General features: G+C 42.9%; 1 protein-coding gene across 9 annotated transcripts in view; it reads left to right on the forward strand.

Moving 5' to 3' along the window:
• The window catches only part of tead3b (TEA domain family member 3 b), a 41,216-nt gene that overhangs the window by 11,056 nt on the left and 10,878 nt on the right, over positions 1–19,282 (forward strand). For 3 of the 9 annotated variants that reach the window (XM_015958626.3, XM_015958629.3, XM_015958627.3), the window contains exons 3-6: positions 2,682–2,936; positions 13,655–13,719; positions 15,470–15,532; positions 15,675–15,737. In XM_015958626.3, the coding sequence (XP_015814112.1) occupies positions 2,813–2,936; positions 13,655–13,719; positions 15,470–15,532; positions 15,675–15,737 (315 nt within the window). In that variant the 5' untranslated portion in view covers positions 2,682–2,812. Of the gene's footprint in view, positions 1–2,681; positions 2,937–13,654; positions 13,720–15,469; positions 15,533–15,674; positions 15,738–19,282 lie in introns of those variants that run through there. The other 6 variants (XM_015958630.3, XM_015958633.3, XM_015958634.3 and 3 more) reach the window with 3 other exon arrangements.

The raw sequence follows: 19,282 nt of genomic DNA on the forward strand, positions 1-19,282 counted from the left end.
AACAGAAACAGGATCATGCTGGGAGGGTTATTACCTCACTGACTTCCATTTAAAAAAACAATACAATGCTGAAAAGACAACTTGAAAAATACTTAAGATCTTTTCCTGTAGTCAGCTATAATCCAACCACATTGGGAAACAGTTCCCAGACCACAAGAATTCCTTCAGACCACTACTGATTAGTGGGGTCCTTAAACTTTGTTTTGTGAAATATCTTGAGTTCATTTGAACATTTGAGGGGGAAAAATCATGGCAATAATTACAGTTTGCATTGATAATTCATACACATGTAATGACCCCCAGTTAAAAGTAACAAAAGTACCATGAATGCACCCAGCTTCACCCTTTCAGCAGTATCATGAATGACTCCAGTTAAAATGATTTCTAGGAAGAAAAGTGTGTTAAAACTTAGAAAACGGAGGACGCTGCATCAGGATCCATGTTTGAAAAGTTAATGTGTCTGCTGACTTGTTTGTCTGCTGGTTATCGCTGATCACCGTCTTCTTAAAGTCGTAAAACTTGCTCATCCAGCTTGAACATCAAACGTTTTTTACGACTTGCTCACAGTTGCCTAACTGGTTGACGGTCTCCAAAGATGGATGTCATAAAAAAATCAATCAAATCTCGCCTTGTAATTACGCAAGACAAAATCAAAGCCACCGTCATTGTTTTATTCACATTTAAAGTCCCATCGTCTTCAATTTCACCATCACACACTAGTGAAATTACATCTCTACATTTGACCCATCCCCATGGGGAGCTGTGAGCTGCAGCTGTGGCTGTGCTTGGGGACTATTTGGTTGATTAACCTCCAATCCAGCCCATTAAAGCTGAGTGTCAAGTAGGGAGGCATCGGGTCCCATTTTTAAAGTGAGACCCTACCGGTATTTGAATCCCGACTAGGCCACTGAGAAAGTAGTAATTACCCTGAAAGAGCTATTATTAGTCAATCGCACCAAATGCATGATTTTAATGACAAATTAGTGAAACTAGAGTGATGTTTTTGTAACTGTTTTCTATTTCAGATGAGCTGCTTGTCATTGAGGCTTAATGTCCAAAAGTTTCTCTGTGGTTTCTTCAGCGAAATTATTGTAGGCTCTTTAGAAACGCTCAACCGTTATTCGGTTAGCCGACAAGATTTTCCTTTGTGACCAACAAGAAGTTCTGTTGTAGCTATCTTCAATTAAAATGCATGTTTTAAAGGTGTGGAACACTGAGTTTTTCATGCAGGCTGAACATGAAACACACCTATCTCCTGCATTAGCGTCTGATTGAAAACAGACGGTGAAACTCTAGGATTAGAAAAGCCTGACAGATCTATGTTGAGCTTTCGTTGGGAATCACCCATCTTGACTCCCGACAGGGAAGGCTGTTGGTTTACCGTCTAGAAAACAGCAGAGAACGTCTTGACTAGTAGAAGCTAACTGTTAGCATTAGCAACTCCACCACACAGCAGAACTTCTCCAAGCTTGTGTTATTAGTGGAGATGAAACATCAACGTTGGAGAGCAAACAAATGTACTGATTAAACAAGTGTGCCACAACGTTAATGTAATCGAAATTGAAAATTTTAAAGCTAAGTTCAGAGAATAAGTGATTGTGGTTTTTGTGTTTTGTGGTATTTTTTGGGATTGGGAGTTTAACGTCCTTGCAGATTCACACCACATGAGCTTTCTTGAGACCCCAAGGTCACACACTACAATGCCTGGAGAATTAAAAAGTTTCTCTCTGTGGCTTCTCTCGTCCATGCATCTGGAGATTCACTAGAAACATCCCAAGCGCAACTTTTCCTGTTTTCTTTGTATCTGTTTTTTTTGTCATATTTATAATACCCCTCTGATAGTTTTTCCTAGGGCTGCACAATATATCGTAAATATATCGTTATTGCGATATCAGCATGCACAATATGCATATCGCAAAGAACAGATAAATATCGCAATACATGGTCAGCTAAAATATTAGCTAAACATAATGCATTCTGTCAATCAAATGGAAGTATTATGATTTTTTTAACAAATCAAATGGAGCTCTTCACCCATTTGGTCAATTGGGTGGGTTCTCATAGGTTAGATGCTCGGCCCCAAGGTGGACAGCACTTAATTTTGATGGTTAGCAAACACCTGAGTTAGCTTTGTTCTGCTTTTCCCGGGATCCACTGATAATCTTTTCTTGCTAATTTTCTTTTCCCCATTCCTCACATCTTTAGCTTTTCTCATATTTACAAATTTTGTATTTCTTTGTTTTTGATTATTTTTGTTCCTGAGTTAAGTTTTTATTTATCGCAAGTGATATCATCATCGCAATATCGAGTATCGCAGGTTTTCCTAATATCGTGCAGCCCTATTTTTCCCTTATTGGATCATTTCTAATAATTGACTCACACACCCCTTTTCCCTCTAAATACTTTAGATATCTAGCTTGATGGATGTTTTGTGGTCTGGATCTTTTCTGCAAGCCTGCTAAATCACGTCTTTGAAGTGCTCACACGAGGTGATTTGTGAGTAGCGACAGCTCAAATTTGCTTCCGATCTTGGCGATTGTCTCAGAGCTTCAAATTTTGTTTATGATTTAAAAAGTGAGCACGAAATCCTGTAGTGCAGACATTTTTGGGGTAAAAATTTAATGGTTTCATCTTTAAATTATGTGCTGAAAAACAATGCTTTCTGTTTTTTCATTCCACAGGTCTCCCACTGATCTTCTGACATTTGGGCTCAGGGTTGGGCCCAGGGGGAGCCGCCACCATTGCGTCCAACGAGTGGAGCGCCAGCGGTAGCCCAGAAGATGGGCTGGATGGAGACAATGAGGAGAAGACCATGGACGGGGATGCCGAGGGCGTTTGGAGCCCGGATATTGAGCAGAGTTTCCAGGAGGCCCTCGCTATTTACCCGCCCTGTGGCAGGAGAAAAATCATCCTATCAGACGAGGGAAAGATGTACGGTGAGTACATGGGCAACAGCCAGAACAGAGAGAAAACAGCTCCATGAAAACCGGTTCCAGAAATGATCAAACCTCCACTTTTGTTTTTTCTTCCTCCTTCACTTGTACAACCACTCCGAGTGAGAAGTAAATGTTTCCTTTCTTCACCTTGCTCTGTTCAACAGGTCTGTACCTGTTGTGCTGTCACTAAATGGCAGGTTCTTCCAGTCACACTAGCACTTTCTGAGCTGGTTATTGCTGTCCTGAGACATGCTGCCATCTTGTTTTTCTTCAGAAGTTTGAATTTTTTTGTACAATGAAAATTTTTTACCCCAAATTTTTATCCAGACCAAACCCTCTTCCTGCTTTCTATCTCTTAACATCATCTTTACATGGGTATTATCTGGGAAGCTTTGCCTGAAGCTAAGAGGTTGAAGCCGATTTCTGGAGAACTGCTGTGCTTAATGCTGGTTTGCGAAGTTAAATTAGCAACAATTAGCACAGCACGAAACAAGAAATAAAGAAGAAAAACATCTAATTGGCACGCTCTTCTGTCAACGTTTTTAATCACCCATGTTGTTGTGTTGTTTCCTGCAGCGCGTTCATTAAATTGCAGGTGTTGAGCCTTTAAAGAGCTTAAAACTCCAGATGGAGATGTTGGCAAGTGCGTTGGGAATCACTAATATCCAGGTGTAGGAAATTGATTACACTTGTCCGTCATTAATTTGATCCTACTTTCAGGATCAAATACACTGCTACACAACACTGCTCTGCTTCAGCACTTCATTATGAATTCGTAAAGAAGCAATAAATGTTGAGTGACATGATGTTCTGCTTTAATTGCTATTTTGTTTCTTGGCACAGCCAATAAAATCCTCCACAGTTGGTTTTTTGTTCTTTGATTCATGCCAGAAACATAAAAAAATGATATTGATTCAAACTGCAGCTTTTCTTGTGTTTTATTTTTGTAGTTTAGGGGCAGCACTAGCTCAGGAGGTAGAGCGGGTTGTCCAGTAATTGGAAAGTTGCAGGTTCGATCCCGGCTCCGACCAGAGAATTCTGCTGTTGTGTCCTTGGGCTTAACCCATCTTGCCTGCTGGTGGTGGTCAGAGGGACCGGTGGCGCCAGTGCTCGGCAGCCTCGCCTCTGTAGCTGTTTTTACAGGACCATAGCGTTTGCAAAACGGGTTTTGCCGCGGCTCCCTGGGGAGGATTTTGGCATTTACAGTAGCAAAGCTGAAGCTAGAATAAACTGCCATCAGGCACCTCTCAAACCAAGACAGGATAAAGGGAGGTCACTGGGCAGCCCCCCCGCATGTGACGTACAGGGTCGCGCATTCAGCGTCAGACGGAAGACACGTCAGACTGATGAAATTTCTTTTTCAGGACCTTTAGCTTTGATGTGACCTGCTTCTTGTCCCGAATGACGCCCCGCTCAGCCAGTGTCTTCACCACTCTGTCAAACAGCCGGCTGTCTCTCACCGTCCCCCGTAAAAAGGCGACTAATCTGTTCGTCCGCTCGCACGGCCAAAAGCTCCATGGTCTCTGCGTCCATCCAGTTTGGCATGTTGTAGGTGGTTGAAAGATACTAGTGAGAGGCCATGTGTATCTGTGTTTATATCCCTTCCGGCCGGCACTCGGCGCACAGTATACGTCACTAACGCGACCACCCTCTTTTGCGCGGGGTGAGGGAGGGGGGCCTCCCACAATTGCTCCAAAGGGATTAGCGGGGCTGACACACGTTTAGCCATCAGAGGCGAGGGACTCATGTGGCAATATTACTACGAGGCTAAGCGCATCAGAATCGAGTTTTATCACCTTTCCCCTTTGCTCCTTACCGCATTTACGAGACCCACAAATTCGGATTTATCACTCTGTACAGACGCGATGGTCTGTCGTATAAAAGAGGCATGTCAGTGCGCCCCAGGGCAGCTGTGGACATCGTACCTCACCCCCAACAGTGTGTGAATGGATGAATGACCGATTGTGTTGTGAAGTGCCTTGGGGGGTTGTAGAACTATACGAAGGTGCTATACAAATACAGGCCATTTTCCATATTTCTAAGACATAACTGTTTTTAAAAGAGCGACTGGCGTCTGATTAGATTTCTTTGGTGTCGTTCACCCACGATGGAATTGCAGGCACTCATTTGCCACGTGTGGATATTGAAGGACGAGTGCATACCTGAATTAACATTGTTCTGTCGCTGTTATTGTAGTTTTCAGTCTGCTTTATTAGACATGGAGCAAAAGCTTAAACAATTATCCTGAAGAAATGTAAAAGAAAGTCGGGATTTTAATAAGAAAATCAGTTTTTTTCTTTTTTTCATTTGGTTCCTTTTAAGTTGAGAATATTTAAGATGGTTGGAAGAAAAATTAGGAAAACATTTAGTTTGGAGGAGTTCAATTCTGTTTGTCCATCTTCAGTAAGCTGTAAATAAACTAAATCAACATCAGAGGAAACAAGTTAATCAAAAAATATATGAATAACAATAATTTTCAGACAAGATTAATGAATCAATTAATAGTTTGTTGTATCTTGAAGCAAACACCTTACAAGATGGTAGATAGCTCTCTGAATCTCCCGGTTTGGGAGAAAAAAAAAGTTGACTATTACATCTTCTTTCCAGTGGACATGAAAAACAATGTGCAATACGCAAAACGTGTTACTACCCGCCGTTTTGGGAAGAGTTCCTTTCCATCGGCAGCAAAGTCGAACATTTAGACGTGCCCTATAAGCGAGAGGAAACTATCATTACGTTTCAAGACTATTTTTTACACGCCACGCTTCCAAGACGCATCAAACTCCGGAGTTTAGATTGTGCCAGGCAGGAAAGCAAACACAAAAGCAGTGTAAAACACCAGGAAACTTTCAAAATAAAAGTCACATGCAGGTAAACGTACGTCATTTTCCGGTAAAACCCTCGTAGTCAATGTAAACAGAACAGAACTAAACCTTTTATGATGCATGCAGCTGTCTTTCTCCTTGCTGATTTCTTCTGAAAGCATGAGTGGTGTTGCAATTCTCCTGTGATTCTGTGCAGGGGCGGATTAAGGACTGAAGAACATCCGGGGCTTAACACACGCACACACGCGCGCGCGCACACACACACACACGCGCGCACACACACGTGACACGCACTAGTCAACATCATATATATTTGTCTTGTACCACATAATTTTTAATCTGAAGCTACACATTAAGCATTTTCAGGGCAGAGTATTGTTCCTGTTAGTGTTTAGTGTGAGATTATAGTAAATATTCCCTTTCTTTCTCCAACAACTTTACCTGATAGTAAGCTAACTTTAGGCAAACCAGCAGCGCAACAAATATTTTCAAGTAAGACTCACAAACCTGAGTCAACACCAGTCTCATCAAAGCTGGGGTTCTGTTGTTGTACTTTTGGTCTAAAAACGTCCTTATGTCCATCTTCACTCATGCGTCTCAGGCAGACTGTAGAAGAAGGGCTTCTTCTTCAGTGGTGGAGGCTTAGGCAGGCTGTATACAAACTACTGCCAGCTGCTCCCTCTCTGTTGGACTTTGGTACTGCATGTTACTTCCGCGATTTAGATCCGGGGCTTTTCATGAAACATCCGGGGCTTCAGCCCAAGTAGCCGGGCCTAACGCCGCCCCTGATTCTGTGACCTTATGGGACCAGATGTGAGGAATGGTTTGCTACCGTTTTGCGTCAGAATTGCTCCTGGTTGGGAATGAGCTTGTGGATAAAACATCGCTTTTACGTTACGCGACCGCTTTCACGGCCGGTAGAAAGAAGAGGTTAGTTCCAATGTAGATAATTTGGTCAATAAGGGATAATCTTTGTTTCTCTATATTGAGGCTTTTTAATAACAAGACACTGATGATGCACGCCCTTTTCACAGAAACACACTTCAAAAAATCTGCACTGTCCTTTTAAGCAGAAGATGTGGGACATTTCTAATCATAATGGATGCATTCAAAGATATTTTTTATTTGATCTGCTGTTTTCTCTGACCTGGTCTTTCGTATAATGTCTGTGAAGCATATAGTACAGAGCAATTAGCCGGCTTTATGGTGGATGCATGCATTTCCACCAGCAGTGAAGCGTTGCATGTTGAACGCGTCCCATAAGTGTAGTGTCCACCTTATTTTGCAAACCAATAACAACTAAACCAATAAAAAAGAATATGTAATTTCCTGGGGAGTGGCTGGGGAGAGGGAAGTCTGGGCCTCTCGACTTAGGCTACTGCCCCCACGACCCGACTCTGGATAAGCGGAGGAAAATGGATGGATGGATGGATGTAATTTCCTGTGAAACCTATGTAGCCAAGCTTGTTACTATGTGATCTGCTGAAATCACGCTAGATCTTGCAATTTTCCGGTGATTTCGTGACTTCACGGGACCAGCGGCGTGGAATTTTTTTGCTGCTGATTCGCATGTGAAACTCTCCCAGTGGGAAGCTTTACTCACTGCTGACCTCAGTGGAAAAACGCGTCTATTGCGTTACGCGCTGCTTACGCGTCCAGTGGACAGCCAGGGTGAGGCGTACTGTAGAAGTTTTATTTCAAGAAGAGTGAAGATATGACATATTCTGACATGTAATTTGACAGAACGACATCTTAACATTTACAGCTTACCTTTAATATCACTGTGTGAGTATAAACATCTCAAATGTTCAGTCTAAATGAGGTTTGAAGTCCTGTTTCCCAGGACAGTGTTATGTCCCAGAGTGAATACAAGAACGTCAACAAACAGGGAGTCGCAGCATTAACCCGCCCTTTAGCAACTAACTGTCAAGACCCCTTTTAGAGGCCTTTTTTTTTCTAAGTCACTAAACACCCTCTCCATTTACAATAAGTCATCTGAGGCCCTGCTGGCAGAGCTAAGGCATGCCCCAGAAGAAGCCCTCACTCAAGGTGATTACCTCAGATGTCTAAAAGCTGCCCTGACGCGAGATTAGGGGAATGTTAACGATTGCACAGCATGTAATACTGTCTACCTTGCAGTCTCAGACTCCCAGTGGCCTCCAAAAGCAGACAAGTCATACCTCCCATTGGGAATTCCACTTTTTCAGCCAAGGATTTTTTTTTCTAACTTTGTGGGAAACCTTTGCAAATTTCCATTAGCTAGTGGACTGTTTAGTATGTGTGTGATGTCTGCTTCACAAGGCCGTCTAGACCTAGCTGTAGCATTAATTTCCTTTCAAATGGTTCCTTCCGGGGTTAAAAAGAGTTCAAAGTAGTATTTGATGTCAGACTGACAATGATCCCACCCATTTATGTATAAAAACAAGCTCACCATGTAGTCACATTAATTATCGTCATGGCTGTAACCTCTTTATTGTTATTTGTGGAACTCTGAATAAAATGGTCCAACAATAAAAACTTTTATTACAGTTAAAGATAGGAGACACGGGATCATTGATGCTACTCTGCTTCTGTTATACAATATTTAAGTGCCTCTGACATTATGTCAAGCAACGCAAGAACAAGTCAGGAACGTGTTTTAAATTTAAACGTGTTTGGATCAGTCAGCAGCTGATGTGGAGGCTAAAGCTGAGAGCTAACGCTTTTCAACGAGGCATTGAAACCCACAAGATAAAATGATGACATCACAGTCGTGACCAACCATGTGAATCGCAACTCCAACCCCCCCCCCCCCCCCCCCCCCCCCACGGATTCAGCTGAGCTGATGGATCACATGAGGAATTTAATGCAGTGTGCTGTAAAGGTCCAGCATTGATGCGGAAAACGATGTAGACATCTTTGTTCCTCGCAAAGTTTAAGAATTTGGGTCTGTTTGCTAATATTGTTACTCATCCATGATCAGCACGCTTTTGTTACCTTTTATTCAACTTAAAATAATAAATTACACAGTCCGTTACCTTCTGAAAAGCATTTCAGACTCCCCACCGTTGTACAAGGAGAGCTTTGAAGGTTTTTGTTCACAGACATGAGCTGGGACCAATGATCTTAGGCAGAGAACTAAAAACATAACAGTAAAGTGCAACTGCATGAGCAAAAATATTATACTGTTATATTTTTTACTATTCATACATTTATCAGTCATTTTTAAAGGTACAATATGTAAGAACTGCCATTGTCAGAACTTCAGAAATTGACCAGGAGATATGATGGTCTGGTCCTGTCAGCTGTTGTGTCTCCATACAAATTCATCACTTCCAGGACTTTCCACAGACATTAGCATATTGCGACTGTTTCGGTAAGGAGTGATGTCACTGATCAGCGCAAAAAGCATCACCAGACATTAATAATATTAAGTTTTATTATGTCAAAGTACGGCAAATTACCATATAGACCCGAACATAAGACGGGGTGGGGGGGTGGGGGGGGTGGGGGGGGCATAAAGTGGGGGCCCGTCTGCCGTCTATTGAGGACCGCTGCGTTAGACAGAGATGTGAAAAAAATAAAAGAACAATTATCTTTGTAGTTTTTATAGGCAAACAAATTTACTTATTTTTCTACATCTTTCATTGGTGGGGTAATTTATGGCTATGATGTGGATACATGTTTTAGATCACTAGACAGGATCTTCTGTGGGATACAGTGCTCAAACTAGGGCTGGGCGATATGGCCTAAAATCAATATCATGATATATTGAGGATTCCAGCTCGAAAACGATAAATGGACGAAAACTACAGGTATGCGCAGGAACAAAGGTTGTCCACTAGATGGGGCTGTCACATGTATTACGTTGAGTCACATTTTTACGTGACTCAATGTGGTACAGCTTAAAGGGACATGAATGTTGCCAACCTACACACATCTTCTCATTTTTTATTATCAAATTGACATGGGAAAAATGATCTCGATAAGAGTCAGAAATTTCGATAACGATACATTTTCGATTTATTGGCCAGCCCCAGCTCAAACATAATAAGGATAGCTGAGACATTTGTTCTTGGTGAAATGAAATAGCTGAAATCAAAGGAAGCATCTGGAAAATAAAATGTTGTTCTTCTCGTTTTTCGCTTTGGGGCTGTGCTGACATGTTGTTCACCTGCGAGTTCTGGTCTCAACAGGTGTGTCAGACCAAAAGCGCGTGCCTCTCTCTTTCCCCCACACCCCTGCAGCTGTCACTGCTGCAAAGCATTCTGGGTATGAAAACCAAGACAGATTTAAAAGTGCGAGAGGCAGGCTCATGTCTGTTCTGAGGCCAGCACATTAGAATGAGCAGCAGGTTCAGTGCATCTGCAAAGCTGTGAGCTTTTAGAGAGGGCACTGAGCAGGCTGTTTGATGACTGAGCAGGCCTGGTGCTTCCCTGTCAGCCCCTCGCTGAGGTGTTAGGAATGTTTTCAGTCATGGCTGAGCAGTATGTTAGCAATTTAGGATTACCTCAATGTTATGTGAAGGGAGGAGGGAGGGAAATATGGGTGTAGAAAGGGTTCAGGGGCGAGACGGAGCGTTAAAGAGGAGAGGGAGGGGAGCAGGTTATGTCGAGTCAATAGAGATCATCTTTTTTGCTCGCTATCTTAGTGTGGAAGTGGAAAATTCCAGTGTGTCTTATAATAAAAGAAGGAGATGGGTGTATCCCGTCAGGGAAGAAGTTAAGAATGGCAGCCTGCAGTGATCATAGTGAGTGTTGAGCAATCATCGGGCAAGTCATGGGACCTCTGGAAGGAGGAGAAAAAGCAGGATATTGGAACACAAAGAACAGTGAGACCTTGCGCACAAGTGTGTGTGTGTGTTTCACTTGTTATGATCTCTGCATGTGAACCTCTGAGTCCTCTGACCCCCATAACCCTCCCACCGTGGCAAGTCTGAGCAGATGTTGACTGCCGCAGCTGCAGACTGACAACGCTGTAAAAGAAATCTGCATAAATGTTTAAGGATTTCCCATTCCCAATAAAACCAGTCCTCGGAATTTGTTATAGTTTCAGAGACAATCATTTGGTGTAAGACGTATGGTCATTGAAGATCTGTGCCAACTCAGCGCGGAACATTTTAATTGAACACAAGTCAGCAGCAGGCTGTTGTTCTTATGAAGGTACTTCACTGAGAAACCATTTTTTGCTTATTAGTTTTGAAAAAGATTGGTCACTCTGTGTTTCATGCAGGCTGAACATGAAAATAGTCTCCTACACCTATCTCCTGCATTAGCTTCTGATAGAAAGTAGGCAGTTAAACTCTAGGATTAGAAAAGCCTGACAGATCTAAGCTTTCGCTGGGAATCACCCATCTCGACTCCGACGGGGAAGGCTGTTGTTGGTTTACCATCTAGAAAATAGCAGAGAATGTCTCGACTAGTAGAAGCTAACTGTTAGCATTAGCAACTCTACCCCACTGCAGAACTCCTTCAGGCTTGTGCTATTTGTAGAGATAAAACATCAAAGTTGCAGAATTACACGCATATCTAAGTCGATTTAGGTCAATCTAAAGTCATAAACTGGGAGCCTTTTACGTGTACTTTAGAAAACCAAACATTCAAATGAAATGTGTTCCACGTTGGAACAGTAGGTGGCGCCACACACCCTTTTGTGATGGCACAAATGGTAAACAAACGCTGGCTTGAGTGGAGCAGACGAAGGTTATGCACAATGGAAGGAAGGAACGGATAACAACAATGCAGCAGCACAGCCTATTTGGTGTGTACTGTACAGTTTGATGTTGTTACACATGTTATTTTGTGGCGGTGATATTATCAGAAGTAACCGGTATCAGCTTGACTGAGCCGTTCACATGCAGATGTAGTCAGTTTCCTACCTCATTATCTGGGTTATTCAACACCATTAGAACCAGTTCACCTACAGCAAGACTATCTTAGTCTAATTTGATGATGATGATGATGATAAAAAAAATAATAATAATACTAATAATAATACTAATAATAATAATAATAATAATTATAATAAAGTGAACTTGCCTTGAAGTTCCTTTTTTTAATTCAGTTTTGTGAAATTTTACAACTGGTGTCATTTACCTGACCAACGTTACTGTGGTGCCTCAAACCACTAATGTCAAACATCTCCATCCAAATCAGATTTTTTGGAAAATCGTCCCAGCTCAGAGCCACATCGCGTCTGAATGATTAATAACACAGACTTTTGATTTAATGTTCACAAATGACCTTTTAACGCCGCTGCAGCTTATAAAAATATGTATGTGCTGCTCAAATCTTTTCCTCAATGACTTTAATTTGGAAAAGCAATTAATGTTCGGTTTGACACAACCTCCAGAATTCTGAATCTGGCTCAGATCCGTTGTCATCACTTAATTTTTTTTCTTGAGAATTTTGTAACATATTAGTGATGCAATGCCCCCCCCCCACCCCCCCCACCCCACCCCCACCACCACCACCACCAACAGAGGGGGCTGAATGACAGTTGGGTGGGGGTTAGTCTGGTGTTACCTTCTTTGCCGCGCTCTGTTGGGACGTTCAGCAGCAGGTGCTGTTGTATGTTGACGGAGGAGTCACACTGTGGTGTTGTTTTGGGAAAAGGCCTGCCTTGCTGCCAGGTGGCAGTTGTTGGCAGATACAGTTCTGGCTTTGTCCCCCCCCCCCCCCCCCCCCCCCCCGAGTCGCTGCCCTTTTCAGCTGCCCCTTTATAACCAATGACCTCCCCTAACACCACCACCCTAGCCTAACGGCCCCTACCCCCGCTGGATCTGTAACCCATGTTTCTCCTGGATTTGGAATCTGAGCGCTGGATTCGAGAATGTGTGCGCTCACCCGAACTCTGTGTTTGCGGGCCCAATCAGAATGGCTAGCACAGATGTGACAGGCTTACAGGAATGCTAGGAATGCGGAGGCGCTGGAGCGGGTGTGTCCATCCTCAGCCTGGGGCAGCAGGGGAGGAGCCATCTCGGTATCGGCAGACGGCTCTGCTCTGCTCTGTTGGCTGACTGCCGGACTGACTGGTTGGCTAGTACGGCGAGTGCTGCAAGCCTGCTGAAGATGGCCTGTGGTACTTTTATGGTAATTGCAATAACCAGGGCCTTCTTGAGGCCAAGCACTAGACTCCTTTCTCCTGTCATTATGCATCTGGGAAACTGTTAAACTTCGTGGACACATGGTCTGCTGTGTGTTTCTCCTGCATGTGTTTAAGAAAGCACATCGTGGCCGGTTTTGTCAGCACAATTTCTCTGTCAGCAAGTTTCGAAGCGTTATTCATAATGATACACTGGTTCAACCTCTTGCTTTGGCCCCAGCTTACAGCCACAGAAACCCAGTAAGCGTGACTTGGCAAGAAGAAAACTAAAAAAGGCTGACTTTCCTTCAGGACAACATAATGTAACTTTTTGTGCTTCACATGCACCAGGAGTTTTTTTTTCACTTGACTGCAGCTATAATGCACTGTAAAGGCTTGAGCTCTTTACATGCACAATGTAAAGAGGACCATAAAACCCCTAGAATAGATGCCCATTAACTCCACAAGATGTTTGTGCAGAATTTCGAGAGAACTTGTTACGTCTTAAAAAGCACAATTCCGTTTTCTAGGCACTCTGTAATTAGGCTGCAGGGAAACACGAGAAGACACGGAGGAGGGTGAAGCGAGCAAAAACCTTTTAATTTGTGTCTGATGAAAAAAACTTTAATAGAGAACAGGATTTTTGTTGTAAATGTTTGTTTGTGTGTGTGTGTGTGTGTGTGTGTGTGTGTGTGTGTGCGCGCGCGCGACAGAGAGGCATTTTTTGATTGATTTTTTTTGATTGAGAGTGCAACAACACCACCTTCTGTCCATCTGGAGATGAACAAATGTAAACATGTCATGACTTATCTTTTCTGCCCTGTGTTGCAGGTCGCAATGAATTGATTGCAAGGTACATCAAGCTGAGGACAGGCAAAACCCGCACACGAAAGCAGGTAAACGAGATTTTTAGCTGCTGAAATGACATTATTACTAATGAATGAACTGATTTTATTAAGTATATGTGTTTTTTTTTTTGCTTGTGCTTTGAGCTTTTAAAATATCAGATTTAAAATATGGTTGTGGTACATTTTTAGTCAACTGTTGATCAGAAACATTCATTTACATATTCAGTTTTCTTTAAAGGAGCAATATGTAAGAATTCTACTGAGAAATAATCACAAAACAGTCTTGATGTCTCAATGATGTTGGGAGGAAGGTTACATTGAAACCAATTTCCGTCTCAGCTGGCTGGGGTGTTGTCAGTTTTTCTCCTTTTAAAAAAGCGAAAGAGGAATGTAGGCAGTTTTTCCAATCCGCGAGCCCGCGGGGTTGCCAAGGCAGCACTGCTGCACCGGCATTTATAATCCGACACCGGCTGGCAAAATGGAGCAGCGTTTGGTAAAGATCCTCAGCCAGTTACAGGAGTGACTCAGACAATATTTCCTTTCACTCCTAAGAAGTCACGGCTAGCCTGGCAAGTCATCCTATATATGTGAATATATAGTCTGGTCCTTACCCATAGGGCAAACTCAGTAATGGGGCGGGATCTACGGTTGTCTTTTAAACTGTCTCTGCCTGCTATTGGACAACAAACAATGTGACATCCTCACCGTTATGGATGTCGATCACCGGGGCAGTCCGCCATACACTGTTGAAGAAGATGCAAATACATCCTTTTGTAAATAAAGTACCTAAATTTGCTCTTGACTCAAAGAAAACCTTAGTCTTCATAGTCCAAAGTTGATGCCAAAACTGTTTAAATGAGCCGCCGCCATCTTAGTTGTTGTGCTTTGTTGCATCATCCGGCCCAACAAACAGATAGAGCCCTGTGATTGGCATAACACCTTACTGCTCAAGCCAATGATAGGCCTGCTGAGGCTTCAATAGAGCATGGCTAGAGCATCATGCAGAGCAAAATCATTTTACTTCAGCAACTGTCGGTATAGATTTCTAGGCTAAGCTACAGCATATTTTTGTTTAACTCTAAAATTGAGTCAAGAAGGCTAGAGGCTAACATTGAGCTAACAATGCTAACGGGGAATTAGAAACAAATAGTCAGCTATAAAAATATCTCAAGCTACTTTTTCAATTACCAACAACTGGATATTAACGTGAAATGTATTTATCTACTTATCAAATTACCATGACTCGTCTTTGCTCGTCATCTAGAATCTTCTGGTGCTGAGTCATAGATGGCAACAGCCATGAATGGTAGTAAGAAAGTCACTTGTTTTGTTTTGAAAACGGGCTGTAGTAACTAGGGCTGAGCGATATGGCCTAAAATCAATATCACGATATATTGAGGATTTAACCTCGATAACGATAAATGGACGATAACTACAGGTATGCACAGAGACAAAAGTTGTCCACTAGAAGGGGCTGTCACATGTATTACGTTGAGTCACATTTTTACGTGACTCAAGGTGGTACAGCTTCTTAAAGAGATATGAACGTTGCCAACCTACACACATTTACATTTTTTATTATCAAATTTATTGACATGGGAAAAATGATCTCGATAAGAGTCAGAAATTTCGATAACGATTAATTTTCGATTTCTCGCCCAGCCCTAGTAGTAACCAAATTTTACCACAGGGTGTCATTCTTACATAATGCAACTTTAACGGTCAATAGTAACAACAGTGTTAAAGGGTTTGACTGCATGATATTTTTATGCTCAAAAACTGTTTCAAACCCCTTTAGGTGTCTAGTCACATACAGGTGTTAGCACGGAAGAAAGTCCGTGAATACCAGGCGGGTATAAAGGTAGGTGGCCGCCGGCCTGCCTCCCGGCAACACAAACTGGGCGTCTCTTTCCTCTTTGGTTACGGCTTCTCCCTTTCTTCTCTTCTCTTTTCTCTCCCGGTCTTTTTTCATCTTCCCTCCTTCTGGCTATTCTTCTGTGCAGGTTTCTAGCCACTTGCAGGTTCTCGCCCGGAGAAAATCTCGCGAGATCCAGTCAAAGCTAAAGGTATGCGCTTCACCGCGGCAGGGCTGGCACAAGCTTGGCTTTGCACTAACCAGCTTACTTATGATCAGCATACCAGCCTTTTCCTTCATGTAAAATGTGTTTCTGATGCATAAATCGGTGCATCGTGCCACAAAATAAATGTTTGACAAAAGGCAGCGACATGTTTGCTTGTTTGCATGCAGTACACCAACACATAGGTTCTATTTTATCTTCTAGATCTGATAATCATTAAAAATTCATCTCAAGCCTGAAACAAAGGCTATGTTTTTGTTTCTACTTTAAATAAACGTAACACACACTGCTATCACCCCCCCCCCCTCACCATGAAGCTGCATGCTGCTCCAGCGCTGTACCAATCTTATGTGCTGCCAGACTTCTGCAGCTTGCTTCCCTCATTCATCTGTACCTAAAATGTCTTTTCCTTTAAATTCTTTACTTCCTTCATTATTTCCTTTCATAATGACTTCTGTAACACTCTGTAAAAAGTTTTTTTTAATCCTAATATGGTAACTCTGTGACTTCTTTTAATCTGGCTTTCCTCAAGTTCCCCTTAACTATTAATGCTTCATAAAATAAAATCTTTTTTGCTCATTCATAAATAAGTATTTAAAGCAAAATATTGTGTTTATTCCGTCAACACGTTCTCACACCCTAATCATCGAAAAATGACGTGGTGTGACCAAGCATCAAAATATGACGCGCAGGGACACGCGCTGTTCCACAACGTCCGTATCTGACACCCGCGGTGAGACGGACATTTAACTGACATTTCACCTCTAACCTCTAGCGATTTAACCTTCCCCTCACCCCCATCCTAACCTTAACCCAGTATGTCTGTGTAAATTTTCAATTAAGCGTGTTTGAGAGGAACGATGGAACGCGAAACAAAGTTTTGCATGCGCAAGCTGGTTAAGGTTAGGATGGGGGCGAGGGGAAGATTAAATAGCAAGAGGGTAAAGGTCACAAATCAGTCAAATGTCCGTCTCACCGCGGGCGTCGGATACTGACGTTCTGGCACAGCGTGTCTTCTCCCGATGCGCTGGGGCACCCTGCGCGTCATATTTTGACGCTTGGTCACACTGCGTCATTTTTCGACGCTTAGGGTGTGAGAACGTGTTGATTCTGTGGGGCAAAAGTACTATCAGATTTTCTCTCAGTGCAGACTAATTCTGTGTATGGTTCTAAAACCTTTTAAAATCATGAGCAACTTGCCTTTTTGAAGTGTGTTTCTGTGTAAAAATGATCAATATTATAATATAAATAATATATTTTTATAGATTTCTTCCTGAAAAGCATCTGTTTGGAGCCTGTTTATTTCCTTAAAAGCAGAAATCTGGAGTCTTTCCTCTTTCAGGAATTATGTTTGATTTTTTTTAGAAATGTAGGCAAAACATAGTTTGTTTTTTTTGCTATACCTGCCCGCTGTCCCATAGAGCTCCGTGCAATTTAAATTTAGTGGCGCTCAGCATTAGCCAATAGCGTTCAACATGCACTTACAAAAATATGTCAATCACAGAGTGTTCATGTGTGTTTTTGAAAGTACACAGTATGCAGAGTTGGCAACATTTCTGACAAATAATCCCTTCTTTCCACCAGACGCGAAAGCTGCATGTAGCGAAATAGAGGTGATTTAGCCGCAAGCTCCCTTCCAACTGGAGCATTCTGACGTAAAACGGGTGCGAAAATGTTCCACACAGCTGATCCTGTGAGGTCACAAAATTACAGGAGAATTGCAACACCACGTGAGGGTTCGGAAGTTCACACAATAGCAAGCAAGGAAAAAGACAGCAGCATGTATCTAATAAGATCGGCGTTTTATTTTCTGATCCGTTTATGTCTGCTACATGGGTTTCACAGGAAATGTTGCTGATTGTGAGTTTTATTTTGCAAATTTCCAGATGTTTTACAATGATTTAATTTTTGTCAGGCCCGATCTAAACTGTGGAGTTTATCGTGTTTTGGAAGCATAGCGCATAAGAAATAGACTTGAAGCATAATGATATAGTCTCTTAGCTTCTGGGACGCGCCTAAAACGTTACACTTTGCTGCTGATGAAAAGGAACCTGTCCACTAATACGTCAATGATTGTTTCCAGTCAGGTTTTCGTAGAGCTCATTCTACTGAAACAGCTTTTTAGGGTCTCTCATGGCCTTCTGACCTACAGTGATGCAGGGGACTGTTCAGTTCTGGTTCTGCTGGACCTGACTGCAGCCTTTGTCACTGTTGACCATCACTCTCCATGCTGGAGAGGCTGAGAGACTGGGTAGGCCTATCAGGAACCTCTCTGGAGTGGTTCTCATATCTGTCTGTGCATCCTTCTCTGTGGCCATCTCCAAGTTTCAGTCCTCCACCAAATCCCTCACCCATGGTGCCCCACAAGGTTCTGTGCTGGGGCCTCTGCTCTTCCTCCTTTATCTGCTTCCTTTTCAGCACATCCTGAGCTCCTTTAAAGGAGTCTCCTACCATCTTTACACAGATGACATTCAACTGTACATCTTTAAGCCCCATGAGATGTCTAAGCTGCAGCTGTTACACTCCTGCTTACTCTCTATTAAAACCTGGATGGCTGGGAGCTTTCTACAGCTGAATAAAGATAAGACTGAGATACCCATCTGTGCACCAGACAAGCTGGTTCCCAAAGTCAGAGCATCTCTTGGTCAGCTTGCTTCTCACACCAAACCCTCTATCAGGAATCTTGGTGTGACCTTTGACCCAGCTCTCACCCTGGATTCTCATGTCAGTTCTCTTGTTCGCTCTTCCTTCTTCCATCTCAGGAACATTACAAAGCCGAGTCCCATTCTGTGCCGCTCTGAACTTGAGACTGTTATCTGTCATGAACTGAACTAGAGGACCCGTGGTGACACCAAACACAGTGAGATGCTTTAACAGTCTTTATTAGCCAGGAGCTATGAGGAGGTGTTACCAGAGTGATACTCAGGTAGGCAGAGTCGAAGGCAGGCGTGGGTCAAAACCAGGTCGAGGCAAAGCAGGTACAGGGTGCAGGCTAGAGATGTGGTTGTGGACAGGCGAAGGTCGTGGTGGCAGGCAGAGTCCTTGGCAAGTGTCAGGCATGGAAACAAGGTCAGGAGGCTATGATACAGGCAGAGGTTGGAGTGCTAGAGAATTTACTGGCGTGAGCATTCAATAATCTGGCACTGAATGGTTGGATGGCTGGTTCTTAAGTAGCAGGGGAAGCAGGTGTGTGTGACGAGCTGAGGAGTCAGGAGCAGGTGAAGTGGATGAAGCTGATGAGATGCAGGCTGGGGCTGCTGTGGAAACAGGGTTTGGCTGGGGCTAGATGAGGGAACCAGGTGTGAAGCATGAAGGCTGATGAGATGAATGATGGTGCATGGAGGTCAGGGCATGGCAGGATCATGACAGTTATCCACACCTTCATCTCCTCACGCTTAGACTACTGCAACTCTCTTTTCACTTGTCTGAGCAAAACCGTCTACAGGTGGTTCAGAATGCCTGTGCTCGGCTTCTGACCAAGTCCTCCAAACACACCCACATCACCCCGCTTCTCCTCCAGCTTCATTGGCTGC

The sequence above is a fragment of the Nothobranchius furzeri genome, chromosome 3 (assembly GCF_043380555.1).
Source record: "Nothobranchius furzeri strain GRZ-AD chromosome 3, NfurGRZ-RIMD1, whole genome shotgun sequence".
NCBI classification, from domain to species: Eukaryota; Metazoa; Chordata; class Actinopteri; order Cyprinodontiformes; family Nothobranchiidae; genus Nothobranchius; species Nothobranchius furzeri.